This window comes from Hypanus sabinus, chromosome 19, assembly GCF_030144855.1.
Source record: "Hypanus sabinus isolate sHypSab1 chromosome 19, sHypSab1.hap1, whole genome shotgun sequence".
Taxonomy (NCBI): domain Eukaryota; kingdom Metazoa; phylum Chordata; class Chondrichthyes; order Myliobatiformes; family Dasyatidae; genus Hypanus; species Hypanus sabinus.
The window spans coordinates 24107103-24127178 of NC_082724.1; the positions used below are offsets into that span (position 1 = coordinate 24107103).

Consider the following 20076-nt stretch of genomic DNA (forward strand, 5'->3'; position numbering starts at 1 on the left):
CCGCGGCACTGACAGGTGGCAGTGCTCCCGCCTGGATCATTGGAAACTCTTTTGGGGAAGGAAAGACGTGTACAAAAAGAATGGGTTACTCCTGAACTCAAGGGGTCCGATATCCTTGCAGCTTTGCTAGAGCTAATGTATTAATTCAGTCAAGAGCTTGCTGTTCTATGTGGGTCTTCAACCCAGGTAAGTGTGAGGTGGTTAATTTTAGTAGGTCAAATATGATGGCAAAATATAGTATTAATGGTAAGACTCTTGGAAGCGTGGAGGATCAGAGAGATCTTGGGGTCCAAGTCCATACGATACTCAAAGCTGCTGTGCAGGTTGACTCTGTGGTTAAGAAAGCATACAGTACATTGGCCTTCATCAATCGTGGCACTGAGTTTAGGAGCCGAGAGGTAATGTTGCAGCTATAATAGACTCTGGTCAGACCCCACTTGAAGTACTGTGCTTAGTTCGTCACCTCACTATAGGAAGGATGTGGAAACCATAGAGAGAGTGCAGAGAGACTTATAAGGATATTGCCTGGATTGGGGAGCCTGCCTGAGAGAATAGGTTGAGTGAACTCGGCCTTTTTGCCTTGGAGAAACGGAGGATGAGAGGTGAACTGAAAGGAGTGTGTAAGATGATGAGAGGCATTGATCGTTTGGATAGTCAGAAGCTTTTTCCCAGGACTGAAATGGCTAGCACGAGAGGGCAGTTTTAAGGTGCTTATAAGTAGGTACAGGGGAGTTGTCAGGGGTAAGTTTTTACACAGGGAATGGTGAGTGCTTGGAATGGGCTGCCGGTGGCGGTGGATATGATAGTGTCTTTTAAAAGACTCCTGGACAGGTACATAGAGCTTAGAAAAATAGAGGCCTCTGGGTAAAGCCCAGGTAATTCGTGGACCCAAGGGCCTGTATCGTGCTGTAGATTTTCTGTTTCTAATATGTAGGGGATTGATAGCCTCTCATATCTTATACGCTTACTTGCCCACCCCTTTCTTTTATCCCATGGTCTTTTGTCATCTCCTATTAGATTCCCTCTTCCCAGCTCTTTACTTCACTCCCTCCCTCTCTTCTAGTTTCACCTGCCACCTTGTGCTTCTTCTTCCATTCCCCTTACTTACCTTCCTTTCCCACTCTGATAAAGAGTCTCAGTCCAAAATGTCAACTGTTTACTCTTTTCCATAGATGCTGCCTGCTCTGCTGAGTTCCTCTGGCATTTTGTCTGTTACTTTGGATTTCCAGCATCTGCAGATTTCTTCACTTTAGAAGACCTGCCTTGGGACCAGCACATAAATGCAATCCTAAGGAAAGTGTGCCACCAGTTAGCCTCATCACTGACCACTCTAACTTCTCCAGGTGCACTGTTGAAAATATCCTGATTGGTTGCTTCATGGTCTAGTTCAGTAATTTATGGGCACATCCCTCCCCATCATTTGTAGCATACCTCAAGAAGGTCATCAATCATTAAAGATCCCCACCATCGGGCAGGAAGGAGGTACAGAAGCATTGAATCCCACACCACCGGGTTCAAGACAGCTACTTCTCTCTAACCATTCAGTTCTTGCACTAACTGGTAAAACCCTAATCACTACCGTTTTAGCAACTCTTGGACCACTTCGCACAAAAATGGGACTTTATTGTCCTAAATGCAAATTTTTAAGTGTTAAATTTATGTTTACACTACATTTTGTTAATGATTAGATGTAACACTGCTGCAAATAAGTTTTCAATTGCACCTGCAGATAGATGTACTTGAATATATAGCAATGGCAATGAACTTGATTTTGGAGTTCTAGATCTCTAGAGGTGACAGCAGATAAAACCAGATGGTGAAGGCAGCTTTATTAGCCAAAGGCAAAGAGAAATTTTAGCACAATTATATAAACCATTGGTTAAGCAACAAATGGAATAGTGTGTGTAGCTCTGGTCACAATAGGAAGGATGCGATTACATTGAAGAGGATACAGAGAATCAGCATATTACCTGAAATGGAGCATTTCAAAGTCTACTTTAAGGCCATATGCAACAAGTACATGAATATACACATGCAATTAAAAAAATTGCAGCTGCACCACAGGCACTATAAATAATATAGCACTATTTACAAGAGAAACCAACTTGAAGGGGGGGGAGAAAGCCCATTTTATTGCAAAATGACAATGGTATTGCAGAATTGTAGTGATTAGTGTTGTTCTGGTTGAAATAGCTGTTCTTAGCCTGGTGGTGTGGGACTTCTATACCTCCTGTCCCATGGTAGCTCAGAAGATGGCATGGGGCAGAGATCTTCAATGGATGTTACCTTGGGGCAGTGCCTCCTGTAGATACTAGCAATAGTGGGGAGTGATGTAGCCATGATTTATTGGGCAGAATTCACTACTTTTTAGCTTATGTTCCTACACATTCAATTTGCCATACCAGACCACAATACACCTAGACAGAATACTGTACTTTAAACTGCAATTTGTATTGAATTTGAGCATCAGTGACAAACCAAATCTCCATAACTTCCAATGATGCTGGTGCACCTTCATTGTAGTAGCATCTACTGTATGTGCTGGGCCCAGGACAAATCATCTAATGTGTTTAAGCATCCAGAAATTTAAAGCTGTTGACTCTCTCCACCACCCAGCAGTTATGAGCAAATTGGATTGTTTTCCTGAGCTCAGAGGTATGCATTGTATGAGAAGTATAAATAAGGAACAGGGAACATCTCCCCTCTCCCACAGCACAAATGTCCAGTACTGGAGAACAATGCAGATGATGTTCAGAAGGGATTAGTGGACCAACATTTTCATCCAAAGGCTCACTGGAATCTGGAACATACTGTTTATCAGTAAGGGGAAGGGGGAGACTTTCTCCATACGAGCATTTTGAATACCGAGACAGATTACAGAACTGCTATAAATGGGATTGATATAGATGGGTACATGATAGTGGACATAGTAGGCCGGAGCCTTTTGCTGTGCTGCATGACCAATTCTCTATGGATTTCATTGACCCTCTATTTTGGAGTTTGGTTCCTTGAAACAGGAAATACTGCTCCCCACCCCCCCATGACTGCCTTCATAATCTTTAAGGTTACTGCTCATAAATTTGCTGAGCCAGACACTGTTTGCTCACCTTAACTGAAGGCATTATAGAAACATAGAAAATAGGTGCAGGAGTAGGCCGTTCGAGCCCGCACCGCCATTTAGTATGATCATGGCTGATTACCCAACTCAGAACCCTGTACCTGTTTTCTCTCCATACCCCTTGATCCCTTTAGCCACAAGGGCCATATCTAACTTCCTCTTAAATATAGCCAATGAACTGGCCTCAACAAGACTCACTTCTTCGCTGTATTTTGAATCTGTCTTCAAGATTGTCACTTTGCTACACTTCAAAACAAAGTCTCTATCAATTCCCCCATGAATACTTGAAACTTTCTGAATTGACAGTAAGACTCTTAAGAATTGTTCCTAAGTTTAACTGTTTGGGAACTATAGACGCATAGCACTGTTAACACCGTTTTAAGTTAGTTGTTTGTTTAATTGTTTCTGCTTGAGTGTTAATAAACTTAGTTGTTTTGCAATAATTCCCAGACTCCTTTCCACATCTATTATTGCTGGTTCCACGTAACATAAGAAACATTCAAATATCTTAGAACTAGACCTTCTATTGAGATCTTTGCTTACTGTACAGGGTGCACTGGACAGGTACCCACAACGTGTTGGGTTCTGGTCCCACATAAGTAGTACCACTCACTTGTTAATTTTGCGAGCCTTGATCAAGATGGTAAAAGGATATAACCCACAAATGGCAAAGCCTAAATACAGAGATGTAAATTTATGGACTTCGCAAATAGCAAAGGTTTAATAATAAAATTAACCAGAAAACACTTTAAAATGTTTTATTTTCCATAGCTGTTAATGACAGATTTAGGATCTTGGTCTCTCCTTCTTGCCTTTGTATAGGGCCAACAAAGATACATTGGCTACTTTAACCACCTTGAAGCGGACACCAGGAATATCACCAACGGCATGCCCCTTTCGACCAAAACCAGCAACCAGAACTTCATCGTTTTCCTAGAGAGAATTCCAACAATTAAATAGTTCAAAACATACACTAATTAAAAAATGCACAAGGAAAGGGAGAGGCTATTACAACAGTTTTTCACAATTATACCATGTTACTTTTATCACCTAAAGTACAAGAGTCGTCAAAAGAAAACTCGGCTAATGAAGACAGTAGATTTAAACAAGAGGTTCTGGGAAAGGAGATAGGACTGGATGTCCAGACCCTATACACTCCTATCTCCACCCCCCCCCCCCACCCAGCATTAAGACCTTAAAGCTCTCCACTTCTGTCTCACAAGACCCAATTAGTTCCACCACCACCCTCCTATCAACATAACTAGTCTTCACTTAGTTTCATCTTTCCTTTGGCTCCTCCCACTTTGTCCAGAATCAAGGGGCACCCACAAAGCCCCAGCTGTGGCCCTTTCATTGTCTACATAGAACAATCCATGTTCCAAGTCTTCCCTGTTAATGCTCCCCAACTTTTCCTGTGTGGCACTGACAACTACATTGGTTTTGCTTCATGTACCCACAATCAATTTTATCAACTTTTCTCCAATTTCCACCTTCTTAAATTTATTTGATGTGCAAGCTATGGGAAAGGCAAGATTTAATGCTCATCCTAATTGCCCTTAAGAAGATGGTGATGAAGCTTCCCTGAACCATTGCAGGCCATCTAGTTGTTACTCCCTCAAGGCTGATGGAAAGTACTTCACAACAAGCAAAGATAAATGAAGATTAAACTTCTTCCAAATCAAAGCGATTCACAGATTGGATGTGAATCCAAGTGCTCTTCTTGTCCTCCTTTTGGGGAAAAGACGCTATTCAAAGGGAATAGGGAATGGGAAGATGGTCCAAGGCAGCCACAACTTTACAATCTGAACAGAAAACATGAGACAGGGTGGCACAGTTGAGTAGTGGTGAGCACAACTGCATTACAGTGCCAGTAATCACAGGTTTCTGCCGGTCTGTAAGGAGTTTGCACATTCTCCCATGACCAAATGGATATCCTTTGAGTGCTCCTCCCATATTCCAATGATGTACAGAATGTTGTGGGCATGTTATGTTGGCACGAGAAGTGTGGCGACACTTGCAGACTGCCCCCAGCACATCACATACAACGAAGCAAACAAATTTCACTGTTTTCATGTACGTGACAAAGCTCATCTTTTAAAAACTTGCTCCAAAGAGCACAGAGCCTATTTATTGCAAACTTTATCCAAGTACAACAGCTCCAAGTAGCATCACGTCTGAACCTATTATTTTAGACTTCAGCATTAAATGGAAATCCGTTACACCCCATGCAGTTCAAGCTTGTAGATCATGAAGGGTTGTGGCTCAGAAGGCTATTTGTCAATTGGGTACACACTTCTACCAAGAAACCCCTCCTCACCCTTTCTCTGTACTTGCAATTTTTTCTTCCCCCTGCATTTATACATGATTCTGTAATTCTCTTCATCTCTCTACTTTATACCTCTAATCCTCAACCCCTCCAAAGACAAACAACTCACAAAATGCTGGAGGAACTCAGCAGGCCAAGTAGCATCTATGGAAAAAAGTAGTCAATGTTTCGGGCCGAAACCCTTCGGCTGGACCTCCAAAGGCAAGTTTCCTAGCAGCAATTCTGTTCAAACCCCTAACCATTTCATACTTCTACCATTTCCCTCAGCCTTCTGTTAAAAAAAGCAATCGGAGCTTGTCAACCCAGAAACCATTCTCATTTTTTTCCCTGAATCCTCTAAGGGTATCATAACTTGCCCACACAAAGACTCTAGCTGAATAAGGCCTTGAAAGGCTGAGCACAACTTTATCTTTCCTCCATAGGTAAAGCTCAGAATCTGAATGGCCATTAATCTTTCTCAATGAGTACTGTAGTACTCAATTACTGGTTAATTTTTCTTAATTACTTACATTAGATTTTGTTGTAAACATGCCAGTTAAAACACTGCAGGAAACTAATATCAACAAACTAGATGAGGAACAGAGGTAACAACTCCATGTTGGAGAGGAAAATTACGAGGAAAACTGATCAGCACATCACTGTCATTGACACAATGCACATGGGAGATGTGTTGCATGTCCAACACTCCACGAGATTACATACAATAGTTTAACAGCAAAGTAGAAAATAAAGAAAATGGTTGATGTAGAGATTACATAAAATATTGAAAATTCCAATTTAAAAACAAGCCCAATTATTCCTTGTAATTAATTGACCAAGCTCATTGGCAAGTGAGGGATATTATAGAGATTGAAGTGAATCATCACAGTTCAAGGACACAATTTGAATTTGTGGAAGTATTCCATTCAATTAGATATTTTTGCTATTGGCTATTTTGCAAGCCGGCTACCAATAAGGTAAAAAAATGAAATGTATAAAGCTAAGAAAGCTTTGTGCTGAGGACAAAGTGGCTCAACTAGTGGAGCTTCTGCCTCAAAGCAGAAGACCCAGGTTCAGACCTCAAGTGCTGTTCACATGGAGCCACCCTGTTCTCCCTGGCAGGTTTCCTCAGTATCTATATAGGTCAACTGGCTGCCAAAAATCGTCCTGAGTTTGTAAATGAGTGGTAGAATTTGGTTAAGAGTTTGAAGAGAACATGGGAGGGGAAAAGGATTAAGATTGCAGATTAAAGAGTTACTGGCTGATGGTCAGTGAGAATTTAATAGGCTGAATGCCTGTTCCTATGCTGTATCTGTATCTGACTGTGATATGTCAGTTCTAAAAGGCGTCATGCTGTAAGTGCCAGCACTTCAACATGCAGGTTACAGTATTGGTAATTAACCCAATCAACCTATAATCTTATTAGCTTGAAGCTGAAAGCTACAATGGAATATTATTATGTCAGTCAACTTGTTGATTTAAAAGGAAATAACTGTACAGGATACAAATTGCAAACTCCCTGCCCTTATTTCAGTAGGTGTCACTGTAAATGCAATTAATTCACTTGTAACTACAAATAGCAATGCTATGGGTAATGAACCAAGCATAAAGCAACTTTAAAGCCCATTACATCCGAGTGCCATATTATGGCATTTCACAAACTACAGCCCGTTTCCACAAAAGCAATTATATACTTTGACAATATTTTCTACAAAGCCAACTACAGATTTTAATGAAAAATCTGCTCATAAGTGGTGTTTTCTTTTTAAAGGCGTCTTGAAGCAAATATCTTTTTCATGTCCTATGCTCTAAATTCAACACCAACTCTCATGGTACTATCTTTATTAAGTGTTCAACATGGTCATCACCTTTCTGAAGACTAACATTTAAATAGCCGTAAATACAGCTCCAGGATTTTGACCCAGTGACAATAAAGAGCCAATTGATGGTGAAATTTCAAACTATTTTAAGGTATCATCTATTAATCTTGCAGGTTTTGCAGTTCTTAGTTGCAATGCTTATTGAAAAATACAAATTAGAATGAAAGCCACAGGATAAAAATTATGGGATACAGAAAACTGGAAAAGGCAAAATATAACTTAATTATTTTAAAATTAAAAATTTAAGACTTTGCTGAATCGTTCTCATTTTTTGTGGGGGGGGGGGAAGAGAGACTGATGCGCCTGTTATGTTTTTGTTCATTTCCTGTTTTGGAGGAGGGAACTTGGGTGTTGATGTGCTTGATTCTTTTTTTTTGTGCAGGAGGGGGGATTTTGGCACGATGTGCCTGTTCTGTTTTTGTTTGTTTTTTTGGTGGCTTGGGGGTTGATGATTGTGCTGCCTCTTTCTTTTTCCAGAAAAGAAGAATTTCAGAGTTGCGTACTTAGATAATAACTGAACCTTTGAAGTTTCACAGAAACAACTTCATTTTCCACTTATAAAAAATTAATTCAGTTCAGAATTAATTAGTAGAATACACATGTATACTTACCTCTATGAAATTCAAGCAACCATCATTTGGAACAAAAGCTGTAATTTTCTTGCCATTCTTAATAAGTTGTACTCGGACACACTTTCTGATAGCAGAATTGGGCTGCTTGGCCTCAACACCACTGTAAGAGAGCAAAATGAGTTATTTTTTATATTCCCCCACTAAGCTCACTTATTTCTTTGTCCCCTCCAAGAACGGCAAAGTATCTTGGTACATTTTACGTAAAACCAGAACACAAACTGTTTGTGAAATGGTGCCCCTTACAAACAACTGAGTAAACTATTAGACCTAGCTGAGTTGTACCGAAGTATTTAATACTTTGTTACAAGTCCCAGTCAAAAGAGTACTCCAAGCACTTAACAAGAGATTAATCTTCTTCCTAACAATTCATTTTAAGATGCTAAGATATGTAGTACACAGCTGCCCCAAAAGAATGCTACCTTTAGCTATAATAGTTCTTCCATTTAAAAATACTCACACTTTTTCCAAGACTATTCCTTTGGCATGGGATGCACCTCCAAATGGGTTGGCCTTTAAAGCTGTGCCCAGGTGGGCTTTCTTGTATTGCTTGTCATGCCATTTCTGATCACGACGAAGGTTACGCAACTTTCTAGCTGTACGCAGACCACGGCACTTACCTAAAATCAAATGTATACAATCACATGTGAACCACAATAAATGACAGGACTCAAAGGAAAAAAACAATTAGGAAAGATTGAAATTCAACCCACCTATTCATTTCTATACTGCCATATAACCAAAATTTTAATTTCAGTTACTTTTTAAAATTTAACATTTTTGGTAACCAGATCTTATTTTGCAATTTTTTTTAATTACACAATGTCCAATATTTGAAATTGTGCATTTGCTTAAAATAAGAATCATGGCCATAGTACTGTGTATCACAAGTACAAGGCTAGCATTCATAAAACTTTATCTGCCAGTGAACTACAGCATTATAACATGAAAGGAACCCCAATTTCACTTGATTCTTCTAACTTCCAGTAACCACTTACCTCTACTCCCTTGTTTTCCCTCATCACCCATTCCCTTTCCTCTCCACCACTATCCTATTTTGCCCATCATCCACTCACCCCTCCAATTCCTCTCACCTGCTTCCTTTTATTCCATCATCTACTGTACTCCAACAGATTCCATCTTCTTCAGCCCTTTGTCGCTCCCAGCTTCTCGCATTATTCCCATTCGCATTCTCCTGCCCATCTCTCTACCCACCAACCTGGATTCACCTTGTCACCCACGTGCAAATGCTCTACTCTTTTATACCGGCTTCTCCCCCTTCTTTCTACTCCATTTCTCAACCCAAACGTCAACTGCCCATTGCTCTTAATCAATGCTGCCCACCTTGCCAAGTTTCTCCAGCACTCTGTGTTTATGCAGATTTGCAGTCTTGTGCCCCCATCAATTTAGTAGCATCTTTATGCAAACCAATTCAGTTCATCAGTCTCCTACTCTCAGAGCTCCACAATTTCTTTCAGATTCTAACCAAGTTCTCTTTCTGATGCCAGAGTTGAATCTGCCTCTAATACTACTGACAGTTGATTCCACAAACCATTCACTGCACTTTTTTGTCAGTTAATTGCATTTTACGTCGAGTCCACTCCACCAATATGAACTATGATTTTTTTTAAGAGCAACTGCAGCATCGCAGTCAACCAACCAAGCTGAAGCTCCTCATCCTGGGAATCAATTTCTTCTCTTCTCACTACTCCTTTCAAGTCTACACAGTAGGCACCCAAAACTTTAAACACTTAAGTTGCGACTCAACTAGTATGTTACAAAACATATCATGAATTCCTTGCTGTTATTCCCCATCCCTCAGTTTGTAAAACCAAGAATATTTTCATATTTCAACCATTTCCTCAACCTTTTCTACTTTAAATAAACTATACATAGACCTACATATCCCTTGTACGATTTTTAGATTGGCTTCTCATTTTCCCTGCAGTATCCAGCTAATTACTTACATTTGAAACAAACGCAATCAAATAATCTTAATAACCTCCTTTAAAACACGTAGTGTAAATAAACTGTCATACAAAATGGTGGAAGGGCCTGTATGCATTACTTCTGCTCAAATAAAAGTTTACTAAGGATAAGTGGAATTCAATAGAAAAGCTCAGCGCTGAAATTAATCCATTCAAACGAAAGCCGAACGCCAGTAGCCCTTATATGGCGAAGGTGTACAGTGAGATGAAATATCACCAAACTTTTCTACTATAGATCTTAAACCCCAACAATTCCTTGGATAACACCAGAGATTATCCTTCATAACGTTTCTACGTCTGAAATGGAAGCTGTACTTCATGGGACGTCTTTTCCCAATATTTCACGCCCAGGCCGGGCCTCGGGCCCTGGGCTGGGATCTCGCAGCCTGACGGCGGGCGCCTCGTGTAAAACGGCTGGATGCGGCTTTGGAGACAGGAAAACGCCACTGCCTTGGGCTCGTTGCGTTTCGCGACCGACTATTATCGGCGATAAGGAGCCGACGTGGCGGAGGCCGGTCCGGCGAGCGGCCTGTCGACGCTCGGCCCACTACCGCACTCACCCATGCTGCAGACTCCGCCGCTCGTCGACGAGAAAGGGCAGGCCGGCGCCGCGACGCCTCTCTTACCAGCAGCAAGGACCCCGCCGGCAGCCCGCTTCCGCCTGCCGCAAAACACAAACAAAACTACCTTTTTCTCAATGCGGGCCCAAAACCGGACTGAAAATCCGTTCGTCGTTCGAATAAAAATATTACAATCTGCAGAATAATGGTCTTTCTGACTTTAAAATTTGTAGAACTCTAGTCCCGCCTTTAACGAACGTAATTGGTTGATTGGGTAGATACCCGTCGCTGATTGGGAAGCATCGCCGTCAATCAGAGAGAATACGCTTCTTCGCTGGCAGAGCGCTTTGAATTCCCATTCAGAACTCCGGGCAGTGCAGCTAGCGGCGGAGCTATTTATAAATGGAAGCCTATCGCATCCAGTGCTTAATATTTTCGCTTCTCATAAAGTTTTCAATGATGAATGAAGAAACAGTGCCCGTTATAATGTGGTCAACAGCAGAGTAAGTGTATACTTTCAAGATGCAAGCTATGTAACTTGTACAAGTGATTTTCAAATATTTTACCAACATGTCTCCATGTATTTCTGATGTGTTGAGAGTAATCATTGCGGTTTACAAAGAAAACAAAATCTGTGTCATATTTTATTTTAAATGGACAGGGAGTAATAAAGTGAACATTTTATTCCACTTACTGTCTGCTGTTCAAGTGACCATATGCTGACCGGATTAACCTTTAAGGGTTTCATAAAAAGCGAGATTAATACTGTAAACGCAAAGAAACTGTTTAGGTTATCAATTATTGTAATAAAGACTTTGAAAATGAGTTTAGATTTAATAGGAAGTTCGAATCACTTATTTTATTATTATCTATTTTTGGAATGTTCGTTTAATTCCGTGTTTTAATCCCCTAACTTGTTTTTCTGTCTCGTCGATTCCAGGAATAGCAGTTAAATAAAACAGAAAATCCTTTAAATGCACCGGTGACATGATCCAGATGAGAAATGTTAATCCCTTGTGGGAACCGCTGGGTTTTAGCCGGTGATTTCTAATATTTGTTCTTTTTAGTTCCTGATTTTAACTCGACCTTGAATGGAAAAAGTATATAGAGTATCTGCCTGTTTCTATTTTGAACGGAACTATGTAGAGCTGTATGTATTTTCTAATTACGAATTTAATCTGGAGACCTAGCCGGGCTGTACAGATGGGACTTGGCCGATCAGGCAGGTCACTGTGGACATGTGAGTTCTTTAATCTTGTATTAGGCATTCGGAGATGTCAGTTGTGGTTGTGAGGCAGTGGCCCGACACTGTTAAACAGAGTTGCATCTTCCACTTTCCTATTTGTCAGCGTGGCTAGCTCCTATGCTCAATACAGGAGATACAAAAGCATATTTGGTAACCAGGTAAACATCTTCTATAGATTTTTTTTAAAGTTATTATACACCCATATCTACAGTTTAGTGGTAAGTTATCTTTCTGTAAGTGTCCTCCCACCAGAATTTACAATATACGCCCGTTCTGTCTTTTTTAGTTTTATCATAATTGCTGGATAAAGTGTTTTGGCTCCTGTCGGAATATGCAATTTGTTCATAGATGGGTTTAATTCGTGGATAAATAAACACGGTAAATATTCGAACCAAAAATAATCACGGAGTAAGACAAAGCTGTTTCATTTATGCTTGCCCTACTATCATTTATTTCAATCACTAATCTCAATCAACCATTTCCCACATAATCCCGATAACATCCAGGAAAACAGGGTTTGTGGTTTTAACTGAATAAAATATATTCCTGCAGCAGTACCGGAATATATCGTTGTTGAAAAAGAAGTTAAGCCCTAATATAAATAACCTGTGTATAAAAGACTTGGATAAAAATGGGCAGGTCAGTAAATTTGCAGATGATAAGAAGATTGTTGGTGTTGTGGATGGTGTAGAAGGTTGGCCACGAATACGGAGGGATATATTTATTGGATGGAGAAATGGCAGATGGAGCTTAACCCAACCAAATGTGAAGAATTGCACCCTTTGGTAGATCAAATGTAAAGAGACAGTACAGTGTTAATGAGCATGTGGATCTTGGGGTAAGGTTCCTAACTCTCGGAAAGGGTTAGGGTTAGGGTGGTTGAGAAGGCATGCGGCATGTTAATGCATAGAGTTCAAAAGTCAGGAAGTTATGATGCAGCGTTATAAACCTCTAGTTATATTGAGTATTGCAAACAGTCTGGTTGCCTGCGGGATGTCGAGGCTTTTGAGAGGGTGCAGAAGAGGTTTACCAGGATGCTGTCCGGATTAGAGGGCATGTGCTATAACGCGATATCGCTGGCGCGATGGAAGCGGAGGCAGTTTCTGTTAGACGTTTATAAGATTGAGAGGCATAGACAGTATCTCCCCGCGGGTTGAAATGTTTAATACCAGAGGCCATGCGTTTAAGGTGTGAGAGGGTAACTTCAAAGGAGACAATTTTGTTTTAAACCGAGAGTGGCTTGGAACGCACTGCCTGGGGGTGGTGATAGAGGCAGAAACAGTAAGGACGTGAAGATAGGTACAGGAATGTGAAGGAGATGTTAGGATACGGACTTTCTATAGGCAGAAGGGATTAGTTTCGTTGTCCATTAGAATACTAATTTAGTTGGTTAGACACAACATTTTGGACTGAAATGTTACCGTTATGTTCATAACCCTTGTTGATTAATACTTCGTTCCACATCCTATTGTCAGCTCCCTTCTCGCATTTTTTCTTACTTATTTTCTAATCAGAATGGGAGTGAGAACCTTTGATAATGAAGTTACTGAATTGATAACACTGTAAGTTGGAATTCGAGACATTGTGGCCAAGGGTTAACACTCTGGTTTTGACGAGCACTATGTACGATTAAAAATCAAAAAATCGCTATGTGACCGTTCAATCTGGAAAAGAGACAAAATAGTTCGATGTGATGGAATATCGGGAACACTGGCACTGAAACAATGTTCAAAAACAAAACAAAAAACACACTTCTTTAGGCCAGATATTTAGCTTATATTGGCAAATAGTCCTTAACTGAATTTCCCTTTCAGATCTAATTTGACAGTGCCAAGTACACAAATCGTTATCGTGATAAATTGACTGGTAAGCATCCAGCCACTAGATGTCGCACTGATGCCCTGATTTAAATGCTATCATCTATTTGATGACTTTCAGTTAACTGGCAATTCTTCCCACTGACCGAGACACCCGACTTCCGAATGCAGGACTGTAAGAGCCCAACTGTTGTGTTTCCGGATTTGATAAGAATGTGTGGTTTCCTTCAATTTTCCATAGAGCCTTGTGGAAAACTGTGGACAATGCAGAGAGAGAGCACAATAAAGGGGTATCTGAATTATCCTGGTATCTCAACCCCGTATTCAACAGAAGTCAGAGGAAAGTGATACTGTTCTGGCAGGAGACGGTAAATGATACAAAATTGTTAAAACTGTTTTAAAGCTATTTTAAATAAAGGAAATAAGTGTCATGCTGCAATACTTTAAAGGCGCAAGAAGGTGCGTGCTGTGGTCAGAGCCAGACTCTTGAGCGGACTGCATGTTACAATATCTACCCACACTTTCCGATGCAGTTAGATCTATAGAAATCTTGGCAGTCAATTCCACAACAAACATTACGATAGACTTTGGGGTATGTCATTAAAATATAAACACATGCGTTTAAAAACTGAAACAAGAAAGCAGGTCTGGCAGTATCTGTAGAATAGGACTTGAAATATTCAGCATCTTCACCGGTTCCTGCTTTACCTTTTTAAATAGTACTAAAGTGTCTCTCTGAAATCCATCTTCAAATTTCCAAACCATAAATCAAGATACTTTTTTAAGAGGTAAAGCGCAGAGTAGGCTCTTTGAGCTGCTCCGCCAGCAGCCGACCCATTTAGCCCTAGCCTAATCAGGGGATAATTTACAATGACCAATTAATCTACCAACCGGTAGGTCTTTGTACTGTGGGAGAAAGCACATGCATTCCACGGGGAAGACGTACAAGATCCTAACAGAGGAGGCCGGGATTGAACTCAGAAGCCCCAGCTGTAATAGCGTCGCGCTAACCTCTAGACCACAGCGGCGCCCGTATTTACCTACATAATTCAGCAATTTGTTTGAGGTGATACACTCATCTTCCCAAGGCCAAATGCCCCAGCTTTCAGAATCTTTTCCCTTACTTCAAGCAGCAAAGTCAGGTTGCTCTTTTATAATAGCACTCAGATGTGTATATTGTGCTTCAGATGCGCTAAGACTTTATTTACATCTGTAATTATTTTATGTGATAGTATTCTGCTCCCCAAGATTTACTTTCAAATTCTTAATTCCGGTAAAAATCGTAAACAACACCAATGAATGCAGACACACATATTGAATTTATAACGGCTTCAATATAATTCAGTATGTTTTGAAAAACACAAAGATTATACATTTAGCCTCATTAGTACAAAATTAAACGTTGAGGAACGCGCTATTTTAATCACAAAGAAAAAAATCTACAGCTGCTGGAAATTCAGCATTTTGTGTGTTACAATATTTTAAAGTTGATTTTAATAACTTGACCAATATTATAATTTGATGAAATAAGAAATGTAATATAAAATATTTCTACAAAATTCAAACTGTTATAATTTTGATCTCGGAACGGGATGAATCGTTCCACTAGTTCCCACTTTATGCTTCCCTGTGGCAATGCAGGTACGTTTTGAAATTAGAAAACAAAACAGAGAACGCATCTTCTTTCCAGTGCTACGCACAAACACGGGCTGTAGTAGATGAACTAACAGTTAATTTCATGAAAGACTGGGCACAAAGGAATAAACCTATTTCTTACTTGAAAATACCTTTACAACAATCAACATTTTTCAAATATGAAATCATACAATACTGTGCAAAGGTGTTGGGTGCTTAATACTTTTGCACAGTCCCGTACTTGTCAATGTAGTACAGAGCGGAGAGCGAGTTTGTAAACCTGACAGGAGCAAAGGGTGTTGGGAATGGTGAGGGCGGAGCGCTGGCGGAGGGGTGTAAAGCAAAGAAGCAGTACCAGGGTAGGGACTGAAGTGGATGAAGATACACACTACCCTGACACCCCAGTTCATAAGGCTCAAAGACAAAGGAACAGAATTAGGCCATCCAGCCCACTCCGCCATTTCATCGGTCCCAGATCCCATTCAACCCCATACACCTGCCCTCTCACCATATCCCTTGATGCCCCGATCACTCAGATATCTATTGTGATCACTTGCTCTTTGGGGTTCTTTTACTTTAAGCTTTCTAATCAATTCTGGTCCATTGCACAACGCCCATAGTCGACGTCTTTTGATTTCACATGATTGCTTTATTGATCATTACAGAATGTCTCTCAGATGCTTCCTGATCCCTCCTTCTTCGTTTCCCTTTTTCCTAACCACGATTCCTCCCCCCCCCCTCCTTCTCACTCTCTGTCCACAATAGAGACCGAAATCAGAATCGGGTTTATCATTATTCGCATACCTCATGAAATTTGTTTTTTTATATACAGCTAGGAATTTTGCACAAAACTTTGTATCTAACTTTCTAATTCGAAGATGCTTTTTGGTGTTGTCACTTGTGTGCTTATGTGTTTAAACGTGTATGTCATTCTACATCTGGTACCCAAAATAATCAAGTTATATTGTAATAACTGATTTAATGTTTATTAATTAAATGATTCATTCATTTTGCACCAACTTATGAACACCGAGTTAAATGCTTATGTTCAAAAAGAAATGAAAATATATGTTCTATTTCAACATTTCAACCTTGTATTTTCAGCAGAACACCAATGATATTATGAATTCTGATACCAGTTTGACACACACATTTTCTAACATTCAGGTATGATGGATCCTATTCTATGATCATATTATCAAATTTTCTTGGTTTATTTATTAAAACAAAGCATGAAATTATCAAGATTTTTGTAGTTAATATATTTTCTTCACTGGATCTGAAAGATTAAATTCTGAATACTATTCAGAACTTAACGAATAACTCACAAATTAATTTGATTACTGCTTTTATTGGGAAATGTGGAATTCATTTCTTAGTACTGATTAAATGCACAATGAGTATAATACTGGGCATAATTCATAAGCTTTGAATTCACCAACATCAGAAGTGGTGTGTTGTACACTGTCCAGTTATATTCACAACACCTAGCATATATCACCACTTCTGGGCCGTACCTTCCGAATATCTGGACCTGACTTGCACTACCTTACTTTCCCTTTTCTATTTTTCTAATTATGATTTATAATTTAAATTTTTATTATATTTACTTCGATTTGTACTTCAGGGAGCGGGAAGCGCAGAAACAAATATCACTGTGATGATTGTACGCTGTAGTATCAATTGGTGAGAGTAAAGTATAATGACAAAACTGAATGTCTTCCACTGTAGATAAGCAGAGAACAATTAACTAGGATGTAATACTTACTTCCCCAAACTTCTCATTGACTTTGTGTTAAATTTATTCTCGAGGTGTGCCCCTTGCTGGCATCTTTTGCTCATCTTTGCTCCTTTTGAATGGTGGTGGTGAAAGTGTTAAATTTCTCCCAATAAAGGTCCTTCTACAATGGGAGTGTTGCAGGACCGAGACCTGATAATGAAGTAACAATAAGTCAATTACATTGTAATTCCGAATCAAGATGGTGTCAGGTGAAAGGTGGTAGTGGTCCATCTACAGCCCCTTAGCCTTCTTTGTTGTAGGTCACAGGTCGGGAATATGCCGTCAGAGCAGCCCAGATGAATAACTGTAGACATGTTTGTAAATGTTATGCACAGCCCCAATGGCGCATTGCTGATGAAGGAATGAATAATTAGTGTGGTTCATGAGAAATCAATTATTGCACCAGTTGGTCCTGCAAACTGTTGAAGGTACTTGAGTGTTACTGAATTTTCATTCATTCAGGCTCGTGGAAAGTATTCCACCACGCTCCTTCCTGTGTCTGTGATATTGCTGTTCCTTGTGGCGCATCGGGCGGCAACCTGGCCGTTTCTTTAGCATTTTGTCTGTTTTTACGAGGCCAAGTTGCTAGCTCGATGTGTAACCCAGCACAGATGGAAAGCGTGCAAGGAGCTGGCCAGATTCAAACCCGGGACTCGTCTCAAAGTCTGGTGCTGATGCCACTACGCTACCGGCTGGCTTCCTGTATCTTATAAATAATGAAAATGGGGAGATAACTAATTGTCACAGTCTGCTCAGCCTCTGATTTGCTCTGGCTGGCTAAGTTACTGCTTATTGGAGACTCCCAGAATGTTGACGGTGGCATCGCAGCAACTGCAGGTGGTAATTGCCTAGATATTTTATGGCATGACTGTCACTTGTCTCTTACCAATCTGTACCAGGCGTGCCATATGCTAGGAGTTGTGAATATAACTGGACAGTGTACAACACACCACTTCTGATCTTAAGGATGAAAGAATGAGCGAAAGGAAGGTCTGTAAAGATGGATGACCCTTGAATACTGCACCAAAGTACTCCTGCAATTATGTCAGGACAAGATTACGGTCAAGTAGTTAAATACAGGCCTAGCACCCAGGTTACAAACACCTTACTCACAGACACCTGCACATATGAATGAGCCAAATTCAAACCATCAAATTCAGAGTTCCAACATATATACATATATTCATTTCTATGAACGGCAGAACTACCTTCCCCTCTCTCTCCACTTTTAATAAGTATTCTTTCTTAACAATCTTATGTGTTTTTGATGCCATTCATTAAAATACGGTTGAGGTATGGTTATATTGGGTGATTTCTACATATTTTCTGACTATTTTTGCTGAGAGTACCAGGGGAAGTTTTCACAGCTTGCCTTGTGTGCTGAATTTTGAGTGACAATTCCTAGTTTTCCCAAGTCATTACATGGTCTCTGTGGCATCTATCATTTGAAAAGTATGAGGAAATTCTTCAGCCATTTAGATGAAAGTATCTGCATTGAAACTTGCATAGTGCAATATTTTTCGATAGGAATTATATCCAAATTATTATACATATCTTTTAACCAACACATAAGATTAAGGATGATAGATAAATAATAAAGTGCAAAAAAATTACAGTTTAAAATATCTCCCAATGTTACTTTTCCAGAGTCCTGAATAAGGGTCTTGGCCCAAAACATCAACTGGCCCAAAACCAGTTGGGTCTTGGCCCAAAACCCTTCCATAGATGCTGCCTGAATTGCTGAGATCCCCTGGCATTTTGTGTGTGTTGCTCAAGATTTCCAGCATCTGTAGAATCTCTTGTTTGGGTATGAGGATTGTTAGCCAGAGTCTAGGTTACAAGATCAATGGTAATATATTCAAGAAACATCTACAATTACATACAAATGTAATTTAAAACATGATTGTCAATAAAGAAGCAATATAACTTTATAAATTCAAATTCTTTCTTTTGTTTGTAGAATGTTCTGGATTCTGCTCCATCTTCGATTGTCCTACCAACTGTAAGCCAGCGATGGACGTATCAGCTCCCTGAATATATGCATGAGAAGCTCGGAGGATACTCAGTATATGTAAATCAATTACCATTTTGGAACCCAGAAATGAACGGCACTAAACCGTTACTACTAATAGTGAAATTACCGTTAATGCACAGGTAAAGTAAATTTCTAAAAGCACAATAGGCAAGAGGTGGGTTAGAACTAAATGAAATGAGTTTACAGTACAATATTTTGATTCTTCCAATTTTGCAACAATTTCCTTCCGTTTGGACAGCTGTAGCTTCAGCACTATTTCACATCCATTTATTGCAAGTGAACCAACTGCAATGATTTTGCATCCTGTCGTACACTGGTAGCTCTGGAGTTTGACAGGGGTTTATCTTTAAACCTCTTCTATTTCTCATAAGTGTGCAGCATTATACAAAGACTTGACATGTACAATGCTGGTGCTGAGAGTCACCTCTCTGTAACCTCTAATTTACCGTGTTGTTTGTCCAGAATCCATTCCTCAATTGTCAGAAGTTTCCTCAAAGCGTCCGCTGTCCCGACTCGCGGCCGAATGCCAGGATGACCAGATATGCAATGCTAACCCCCCCCCCCCCCCACCCCATCTCCCCAGTCCAGTGACAATAAGCTGATTAGTGACAATGGCTGATGAGTTCGGGAGCTTGGCATCAGATACGTTGGCAATCTTTGTTCAATGTCTAGATGACCCCTCCCCCCACAATAAAGAGAGAAAATGTATTTTGAATCTTCTAAAACAGTAATTTGAAGCATTTATCTGGTAGAATGCTAAGCAGTGCTAACATTGGGGAAAATTAAAGCTGTTTTACCCATTGTTTACCTCCCTCTGATCACTTCCAGCCAGGTACTGAACCTTGCAGTTTGATATCCAATTTGATTCTGAAGTCAGCTTCCTCTCTATCATCAGGGCCCCTGACTCCCACCTCCATACCTTCACCTCTCATATACGATCAGAATCAGAATTATTTTCACTGCCATTAGTCATGGAAGTTGTTTTGGACTGGCAGTACAGAGTAGACATACTGAATTACTATAGTTACAGTATAATAGATTGCTAGATAGATAAGTGGTGCAAAACAGGAATAGTGAGGTAGT

At 40.0% G+C, this 20076-nt stretch overlaps 1 protein-coding gene across 1 annotated transcript; it reads right to left on the reverse strand.

The window, feature by feature from the left end:
* Positions 1-1812: 1812 nt before the first annotated feature.
* Positions 1813-10681, reverse strand: rps23 (ribosomal protein S23). Its single transcript, XM_059944188.1, has 4 exons — positions 10481-10681; positions 8393-8552; positions 7915-8035; positions 1813-4051 (listed from the first exon to the last, which is right to left on the reverse strand). The coding sequence occupies exons 1-4, from the start codon at positions 10482-10484 to the stop codon at positions 3905-3907; spliced, it is 432 nt and encodes a 143-aa protein (XP_059800171.1). The 5' UTR covers positions 10485-10681; the 3' UTR covers positions 1813-3904.
* Positions 10682-20076: the final 9395 nt, after the last annotated feature.